General features: G+C 45.9%; 1 protein-coding gene across 1 annotated transcript; it reads left to right on the forward strand.

Moving 5' to 3' along the window:
* Window positions 1-211: 211 nt before the first annotated feature.
* Window positions 212-9437, forward strand: arhgap19 (Rho GTPase activating protein 19). Its single transcript, XM_076091838.1, has 12 exons — window positions 212-255; window positions 725-999; window positions 1107-1187; window positions 1309-1518; window positions 1726-1952; window positions 2233-2319; window positions 2494-2559; window positions 2787-2996; window positions 3130-3237; window positions 4467-4577; window positions 5005-5106; window positions 8399-9437. The coding sequence occupies exons 1-12, from the start codon at window positions 212-214 to the stop codon at window positions 8459-8461; spliced, it is 1584 nt and encodes a 527-aa protein (XP_075947953.1). The 3' UTR covers window positions 8462-9437.
* The last annotated feature ends 950 nt before the right edge of the window (window positions 9438-10387 follow it).

The raw sequence follows: 10387 nt of genomic DNA on the forward strand, positions 1-10387 counted from the left end.
GTGTAAACCGGAGTCAAATTCGTCCGCCTACATAAAGCTGCTTCTGATTCTGATGTCTGTGTTTGTTTTCCTCCTGAACAAAACTGCCGAATTCAAACCGACCAATCACAGCGCGGGACATGTAAGCTCGCGCCCAACGTTCCACGCCGACGTGCGACAAACGGACCAATGGTGAAGGAGATGGGCGGGGCCCGGCGGATTCAAACGGAACATGGCTGCGGGTAAAGAGGTGGACGACAACACACACAATAGAAGGTAAGAAGAACGAGCGAAAGCTTACGTTTATACGTGTTTCCAGTGTTACTCACACTGACGCAGTGTTGGAGTAGTCTTTACATTTGTACGTGGGGAATTATCTGCGTGCTTTAGCTAACGTTAGCACGGTTAGCTCAGCTGAGGGATCGTGTGTTGGTGTGACGTCAGCTGACGTTCATTTAACTAAGTTAACGTTCAGTTAAGTACGCAGTACTGTGGACTCAACCCACTGCTTCTATGTTTCCTCACACTCATAACTGTTGTACGTTACAGGCATGCACGTGATATTAATAATGCACACACATTTTAATTAATGTGGAATTTGAAAGATCCCTAAATATTAAGATCTTCTAGTTGTTGAAGCACACACATTTAGGACTCTGTGTTTTCTTCCCCCATTACTGTGATTGGGTGTATGATGTCCTCTCTGGTAACAGTCTTCCTGTGCCCCCTCTGCCCCCCCCCCCAGAGGTACAGTGTGCAGCATGGTGATCAATCACGAGGAATCACCGGGGGGCTCCCGCGCTGGCCGCCCACCGGTCATCTTCAACCCGGACTTCTTTGTGGAAAAACTCCGCCACGAGAGCCCCGATGTTTTCCTGGAGCTGGTGCTCAGTAACGTCACTCGCCTCATCGATCTTCCCGGGACAGAGTTTGCACAGCTCCTCGGGGAGGAAGGGCCGAAGACCCCGACGGGTGGAAATGGAGGCTTCTTTCGCTCTTTCAACTTCCTCAAACGCAAAGGTCAGAGGAATTACCACCAGCAGCGGCCCCAGTGAATACCCCGCTCTGTTTTTAATGTTCCCCTCAGAACTTAATGTTAACACTCCTCTCTCCTGATGCGTTCACAGATAAAGGTGTTGTGTTTGGGACCCCGCTGACGGAGAGCTGCATTGCCCAGATCTACCAGCTCATCGAGTACCTCAGCAAAAGTGAGTCAGTTATTAAAGAATAATCGAACGTCGGTAACTAGAACACAAATGCCTAGAATGAGCGAGCACACGCGTAGTTAGAATAACGTTGTTTCCTGGCTGACACCCACCTCGCACTCAGATCTGCACGTTGAGGGTCTGTTCCGGGTTCCGGGGAACAGTGTCCGTCAGCAGACCCTGAAGGACCTCCTCAACAGCGGGGTCGATGTGGACCTGAAGTCCGGAGACTTCCACCCCAACGACGTGGCCACGCTGCTCAAGACTTTCCTGGGAGAACTGCCCGAGCCCCTGCTCACACACAGACACTTCCACGCACACCTCAAGATAGCTGGTATGAATACTGGACCAGAACAGTGTCATGTTTGGGTTAAACGCTTAGAGTAGCAGCAATGTTAGCGCGTTAAAGATGATTCACTTATTAGATTTACAAAAGTGTTTGTTATGGACGATTGCTCAAGGCAACCATTTTTTTTTTCCTGCAGTGATTTTAGTAAATCTATTCATGACTTCACTTCCTCCACCCTTGTCCCGCCTCCAGAAATGACTCTGTTTGACGAGCACGGCAACAAGACCGCGGTACCCAACAAGGAGCGTCAAATAGAGGCCCTGCAGCTCCTCTTCCTGCTGCTGCCTCAGGCCAACCGCTCGCTGCTCAAACTGCTGCTGGACCTGCTCTACCACACGGCCCGGCAGCAGGACAAGAACAAGATGTCCGCCTTCAACCTGGCGCTCATGTTTGCGCCGCACGTCGTCTGGCCCCGACATGTAAGATTTGTACTTTATTACTACACAAAGGACCGGGGTCCTTTAACGTATGAAAACGATAACGATCGTCAGTAAAACTGTATTTAACGTTAAACTGGTTCACGTGAGGGGGATCAGTACGGATCACAGGTCCATTGCTCCACTGATACATATTCATCCACCTTAAAGGACATTTCTGTTTACTTACACATCATCCTAGAAGCCTTTCTGTGTAGAATGAAAAGGTTATATTTGGTGGAAATATACAGTACAAATACTCTGATGACGTTGTTTCTCTCAGATGACGGCCACTGACCTGAAGGACAATCTGAAGAAACTGAACAACAGCATGGCCTTCCTCATCAAGCACTCGCAGAAGCTCTTCAGGGTGAGCACTGACGATACACGAGACCAGACGATTAGAAATGAACGCGTTTTATTGTTTTCTGATGAATAAAGCCTGTAATGCTCTTGAGAGTCGAGCACAGAAACGTAACGTGTGACGTGTTTAATGGATGTAACTCAGAGGAAGAGTGACTCGTGTCTGCTGTGTGTCGTTCAGGCTCCGGTCTACCTGAGGGACTATGCCAGAGTGCACTTCACTGGGACCAAGGCTCTGCACACCAAGGTCAGTCTTCACGTCCCCTCCTCTTTAAAGTACATTTCATTTGATGAATATACCGTATATAGCTATTGCGCCCTCTGGTATTTGCTCATTTGGTCTCTGGTTACAAGTGTAGAAGAGTGGACTCTTCCCTGCTGCTCGCAAATACCCACTTCACTCAACACCATTCAGAAAAACATGTTGAGACAATTTGAGAAACCGCTGTTAAAACCTGCCGCCGCCTCTCTCAGGACGATCTGGAGCTGCTGACGGCGAGCTGCTCCCCCGCTCAGCGGACCGCGTTGCCCCTGAAGAGGACGGCTGTTCGGGGCCCCGGCTCTCAGGAGGAGCAGTACCAGTCACCGGCGCAGCAATACACAGAAGAGGCTCTGAAGGACCTCTTCAGACACGTCCACCACAACATGCCCGACTCCGCCAAGAAGAAGAAACTCGTCCGACAGGTTCGCCTTTTATTCATCTGAGACAAACATGAATGCTGTTCATCTTCCGCCAAGTCAGTTTGCGTTACAGTTTCTGTGCTCAGCGTCTTTTTAACATCAAATGTAAGCGTCGTTCTCTTCGTCCAACGTGCAGTTAGTCAAGCAGACGACCTCGGGGACGCCGACTAACGAGCGCCAGCAGGAGCCTCCAGCGCCCAGCAAGAAACATCCGCGCTCCCGCTCCTTTGGCGGCCTCATCAAGGTACGAAACAACCGGGGGAAAGTCCCAAAGGCGCAGTAGAACAATACATTCAGTAGAAATGACCCTGATGTACTCCACACTTCACTGGCGGTAACTTTAAGAACATGGAAGTCATTGTGTTAGTGTTGTACAAGAGACTTTTTGTTGTGATCATGAATCACTCAAGTATTTGGTTCTGTAAGGCCGTTGAGGACGGAAGCGACCACAAAATATGATATTTAGTTTGTTTTGCTGACTGTTGGGACCATGTTTGCGATTTAAATTAGTGCTCCAACGATTAGTCGGAGTACTTGAGCTCTTTATTCAGAAGTCACACGACCCGTAATGACGAGTAGTTACAGTTTCAGGTTGAGGTTTGAGCCTCACAGATGCAAACATTTGCTTTCTACATCCTCCCGACTGCTGCTCTGACACTGTGAAGAGCAGTTCTGGTTGGTTTTGTTAACGGTGATAATCATGTTTTTTTAATGTTTTCCACTCTCATAGAGAGTTCATTTCAGTGAATTAAACCAAAAATCAGGGCGATCGATAATCAAAATGTAGTGAAAAGGCTAATTGGACAGGATTTTAACGTCTCGTCGTGTTGAGTATTTCAGCAGTTGGAAAGATGTTTCAAAAACATTCTGACGAAAATAAATCCTGTGATGTTCGTCTGATTCTACCGACTCTTCAACCAATCGAATCAAGAGAAAAACAAATCTTCACTTCGTCGCGATTCACGAAATCTGCCGCAGTGCGCTTAATTATAAATAGACATAAAAAGCATATTTTACCGGTTTATTTTATACGTAAATGACGACAACAACAGACGCAAAGCTGACCAGCGCGCACACCGTCCACATTCATTTGATTTCCAATAAATAGAACGAATCTGTCCAGGGGATGCAGTCACACCGTCAACAAAACGATCAGACTATTTATTCCACCGAGCGTATTGAAATATGCCAATTTTGATATGTTCACACTCAAAGCCTTCCACGTCTGCCCGGCCTGTTGTGAGCCAATCCGCACGGCCGCATCCACAAACAATATGCAACCGATCCCGACCTGCAAACCACCAACTGTGTACTTTATAGCAGCACAGCTGTGCTGCCTGAGAGACGGGACACTGAGCTCCTCAGCGCGCTCGGTCTGTGATTTATTTCACTGGGAACGCGTTTGACTCGTCACTTAAACGTAAACACGACGAACCCGCTCATAACTTTTCCCACCTGATGCTCCGCTAACAGCGCAGAGCTCGCGGTGACCAGCTGACGGGAGAGAGGCGGGTCCGACACGTCTCCCCTGACATCGTCACCAAAACAGGAAGAAAGCCCGGAAAAGAGAACGTCACCCTGCAAGTAAGTACACGACACCTGATGCTCCCCGTGTGTTATTGTGCTTTCTCTCTCCGACGCGACCTCACACTTTAGTTAGCTTTGTTTTATCTGCTTTCTTGGCTCTGAGATTGTGCAGGGAAAAGTTCGACTAACCTGTGAACAACAACGACGAATGTGCAGAAGAACCTGAATGAAAAACCTAGAAAAGGAAACGTGTGAAGTCTTGGGAGACGAAGTATTCCTGCGTCTTTGAGCTGCACGGAAAGATTATCCTGCAAAGCATGTGCAACATCCTCACTTTCATTATTGTGCTGATGTTTGGTATCTTAATTACTCCAAAATACACGGCGACTAAAGACGGCGACCGAAAGCTGAACGCCCCGTTAACCACGTTTTAAGAGTTAGTGTTGCGCTCTGATTGTGTTTGAATGAAATCATGTGTGTGCAGGTGAACGGCCCGTTGAACGCGCTCGTGTTGGGGAAAGCGGGGCTGGTGGTGAAAAACTCAGACTTTACTTTCAAGAAGGACAAAGCTTCAAAGGTCTCCAAGGTACGACGCCAACAATCCCCAAATACTGTTCATTCACCTGGAGGCATGCGAACGTAACCGCTGATCTCACGCCTCAGTCTTCTAAAGTCACTCTTTCCCATTACTCTCTCTCTCTCTCTCTCTCTCTCTCTGTCTCTCTCTCTCTCTCTCTCTCTCTCTCTCCCTCTCTCAGCAGGACTCCCCCTCTGTGACCAGGATGTGTTTCTCTCCTGCTCAGGAGATCTCACTGTAATGAAACCCGACTCCTCCTCCTCCTGGTCTCGGACAGGACTCGTATTAATATGATTATTCATGGTAGTACGTCTATTGTTTTTACTGTGACTAATACGCAGCAGCCGACTGTTGAATAAATCCTTCACGGTCACGGTCGGGATATAAAGAAACGCACTCCGATTAATACCAAACAGTTCTGACCTCCATATGATATCTAATAAGCTAAATCTGTGTTGTTGTTTTTACTTCCAGAAATGCTCCAAAAAAAATTATCTTTCGCTGCCGTTCATTTATATTTTAGCATTCTGGTAATAAAGTTATGTATCAAGATAGACAATGAATATCTTTTAGCATGATTCAGTTCAGTAATAATAATCGATGCGGTGCCCAAAAGGTATTGGGTTTGTGAGAACAAGAGTGTTTAATAATAACTTTCTTTCTTTCTTTCTTTTTTTAACCACATGAATTCTGACGTCGACGGTACTTTGGGATCTTTCTGCTTTTAGAGTTTTGAAATTGAATCGGAATCTTTTGGGTTTTTAAGTCGACGAGAAGTCGTTTTAATAACAAAAGCATTCAGGACAACCACACGTCTTTACTGTTCACGCTCCAGCATTATGGAACAACGTGGACTGAAGCTTAGCTCCACCTGGATGTGAATAACTTGGACAGTGAGCGCCGGTTTGGCTTCGCCGGCTCAGTCGTGTTTTCTTAGCGACTGCGTCAGAATCTCTGACCACTAGCAGCGAACCGTCCGCTGGAGAGGAACGTGGACACACGTTGGACACTTTCTGTATTTTCTTTTGTGTGTGTTTGTAAACTGTGATGTTGCTTTTTGTTTCCGGTCTGATGTTTTTGTAACTCTTTGGTCACTTGATGATGGTTTCTCCTCGTTGAGCTGCTGATCACAGGATCAGTGAGCCGGTCACTTTATCTATAACGCTTCATCCTGAATGATCACCATTCATCCTAAAACATTCTTTATGAATCTGTCTGATATGAAATGTTGCACTCACAGAATGTCTCACAGGACTTTTTTTTATTTTTAAACATTTTATTCCTTTTCTGTTGTCTTCAGCCGGGTGATGGAAGGGTCAAGTGGAGGGAAGCTTTGTGGAGCCGATGGTTTAAATGAAAGTTGTATTGTTGTGAAGTGAGCAGAAGTCTGTCCCGGTGTTCTCTTCTCAACACGTGGTCTGGTATCTGAGGCGGACCGCGTGAAGAAGAGGCCGCTGTTGGTTAAACACGAGTCTGAGTAAAGCAGGAAAGGAACCTGACGTCAGGCAGCGTCACCTGTTTCTGTTTTATTCTCACTGTGATGAAACCTAACCCCGCTCCGGTTATTCATGCTGAGCGTAACGGGTCTCAACCTCGGACACAGAGGGTCAGCGTGGAGGTCTAGAGAGGAGACATAACTGTGGACCCTCTGCTCAGCGTGAACGGCTTGAATGTCTTAAATCTGATCAAATACAAAATCCTGATTCAAATCTAAATATAGTAAACAATCCACCTTCTTAGTCTTTTGATTTCTTTTGATTGGCATTACTTAAGTTTGTCAGTGAAAAATAGTTCAAACACTGAAAATGTGACTAACTACTCCTGTAAATATATGTAATGCACAGTTCTCTGTTCCTTCAGCTTTACTCGTCGTGGTTTAACTGAACTGACTTCTGCTCAGTTTGTTGTGTAGCGCGGACGGATGCACCGGTACCACGGTGAGAGGGACCCGTTACCGGTGCACCGGTACCACGGTGAGAGGGATCCGTTACTGGTGCACCGGTACCACGGTGTGAGGGATCCGTTACCGGTGCAGCCGGTCTTTGGAGAGGGATGCACCGGTACCACGGTGAGAGGGATCCGTTACTGGTGCACCGGTACCACGGTGAGAGGGATCCGTTACTGGTGCACCGGTACCACGGTGTGAGGGATCCGTTACCGGTGCAGCCGGTCTTTGGAGAGGGATGCACCGGTACCACGGTGAGAGGGATCCGTTACTGGTGCACCGGTACCACGGTGTGAGGGATCCGTTACCGGTGCAGCCGGTCTTTGGAGAGGGATGCACCGGTACCACGGTGTGAGGGATCCGTTACCGGTGCATCCGGTCTTTGGAGAGCGTGGTGGACGTCGTATCGATGGGTTTGTTGAAAGTGATTGAACGTGACTGACATGTCGGGTGCAGATGGACGCTGGAACACATTACCTCCTTTTGTTTTTACAGAACATTCTCATGTTCTTTGATCAGTGGTCTACTCTACACATGGATCTTTTGTTTTATTTCTTTATGATTGAATTCATTTCGGCAGCCTTTTGACACTGAATCTGTCTCCTCGTCCTCTTCTGGTCTCAGACTGTTTTTAAAGGAGAGCTCAGTGGACTCTATTTTATTTTATTTATTGCTGTTTGGGAAACAACAATGTCTTCTTTCTTTTTTTGTGTGGATGGAATTCATGAGCGAGACTTAAGAAGGTACTCTGATTCTTTTTCATTCATTATTTAGTTGACTTTTGTTCCTCAGAGCCGTTACATTCTGTACGACGTGAAGATGTTTGTTGTCTGTGTCTTTATCTCTTTTACATAAATGTGAAACATTTAGTTACTGATCTCCGTCACTGAGGACTTCTTCTGTTCACTGGGCCAACAGCAGAGTTGTGGGTGGAGCTTAAGTCCATTTCAACCTTTGGTTTTGTATTTTTTTTTTTTTTGTATTTTAGTGTAAAATAAGTTCCCCTTGTACAGCACATTGATTCCTTAGCGAACCCCCCCGCTTTGGATTAAACCTTTTTTACTGTTTCCTGCAGAAAGTCTGTTTGTTTTATTCATTCAACTGATTGTATTGTTTATTGTTTTGTTAATCTTTCCACTGTGTCGTCAGTATGAGGGAATAACTCCACTGCAGTGCTCGTGTTTGCCCACTAGAGGGTGCTACCAAACAACAGAGACAAAGACGCTGCTAATGTTCTCACATTATGTTGCCTTTTACTTTTACTCTGTTGCCCATCTTGACAACTTCTCCTTATTTTATCATGATTATAGTCATAATAATATCCTATTTTATTCAGAAATTCTTTCCCCTCTCCAGGAAGGTCAGAGGTCAGGCAGCGAGGTGTCCCAGGAGCTGGTGGTTCAGCGGTGCAGGCAGTGAGTCCTCAGGGCTCTCAGATAGCAGCCGACTTCTACAATCTATCAAAGTAATACGAGATCAGACAACCCGATGAGTGCAGTGAGTCGTGGTAGAATGCTGCAGCGTTAAATGTGTCGCTACAGTAAAATAACATTTCACTGAGCTGAAGGTTGTTGTATATTAATTACACACATTTCTCTCCTTTAGGTATTTATGTTTTGTCATTTTGAGTTCTGCGGCTTGATCTGAACCCGACATGACCGCTGGTCGACAGTCGACTCTTCATTTGAGATGAGTTTGTTTTTTGGTGCTTAAAGTGCAAAAAACACCCAAAGGCTTTGTGTCGATTATTGTCTTTATTAATCATTTGGTGTATTAAATGTCAGAAAATAGAACAACACGCTCAAGGTGACATCTTCAAACTGTTTTATTTATGTCCGACCAAGAGTTCAAAACCCAAAAATATTCAGTTTACCCTCATGAAAGACTGACAAAAGCAGCAACTTCTCACATTTGACAACAAAAGGCAACGATTTACCTTAAAAATGACATTCATAAAGTCATTAAATGAATCAGGTAATGGACTCCTTGTTTCTTCTTCTGAATGAGTCTGTGGTGACGGAGCATGAAGCACTTCGCTTCATGATATCTTCATCTTCTACTCCAAACAGTTGCTTATGTGAATATTGCTTCATGAGCTGAACTCCTCTTAAAAATCTCACCTGAAGATCATTTCCTCTGACGTAACTAATCAAATCAACCAAATAACCTATTTATGGGATTTGATCATCTGTCAATAGAAAAGTCTTCTCTTGTCAGTGAGATGAGAAGTTTATATTTTAAGTTTTCTTTATTTTTTATGTGCCAGATGACATTAATTTGAGGGACTTCCTCTCAAGGTTTTGTGAATCGACGCGTTTCAGACTAAAGCATCTGCTGCGTCGATCCAGAAATCAATTGAGACGCGTCTGGAGGAGAAGGCCCCGCCCACCGCTCCCCCAGAAGGCCATTATGGCCCCCAGATATCAGGGGGTCCACCCCCACGGACGTGTCAACATCTCGGCCTTCCTTTTGTTGCAGATTATCGCCCGAATGACTCGTTCAATTCAGCTGCGGCCGGAGGTCCTCCGCCTGTGGCCAATTTGTTTTCCATCGCTGAAGAGCGCCGGGTTAAATGAACCCGTCGCGCGGGGGGGGGGGGGGGGGGGGGGGGGGGGGACAAGCGAGGCCACGAGCAATAATCACTCATGTGTGGCGGTAAATTAAAAAGGCGGGTAAACTGTGCCCTCCAGTTGTGGATCGTCACACTGCAAGCGAGCGCTCAATCAAGCCCGTTATTCCGGGGAAACGTAATTATTCTCCACATGACCTCGCGGCTTCGCTTCCAGATCAGCGATGACGTCATGCTGAGTATGACTAAAAAAACACAACTCAAAGAAACAATGTATTCATTTTAGCTTATTACAGGAGAACTTTAACGCCTCGTGATGCTGATTACATTCATCAATCATGCTGTTTATAGAGCTCCAAGGTTATGAACGTCTTTAATAAACCAGAAACATTTGCAGGTTTAAGCTTCTCAAATATAACTATTCATGTACATTTTGTAGTCGGTTAAACAGAATTAGCAAATATCACTTTGAGCTCTATGCGTCAGTTTTCACTATCCTCTGGTTATGGTGTGTGGGGGGGGGGGGCATTAATCAATGATGTTTTTTATTTGTTACACATTTTATCCATAAAAAGGCAGAAACCTCTGAGCGGCATATATCCACCGTCCTGATGACTCACGTTTGTTTTCCTTCTCGGTAAAACGGCAGAAGCAGCAGCAGCGTTTCTGTGGAGATTAAACTATTTGAATCTCAGAGCCTTGCCAGTGAATTCATAATAGAGCTCTGAGTAAGCTCTGTGGCAGTTTATGGCATTCCAGTTATGCCAATCTCACAA

This window comes from Anarhichas minor, unplaced genomic scaffold (assembly GCF_050575085.1).
Source record: "Anarhichas minor isolate MPS153535 unplaced genomic scaffold, ASM5057508v1 ptg000014l, whole genome shotgun sequence".
Taxonomy (NCBI): Eukaryota; Metazoa; Chordata; class Actinopteri; order Perciformes; family Anarhichadidae; genus Anarhichas; species Anarhichas minor.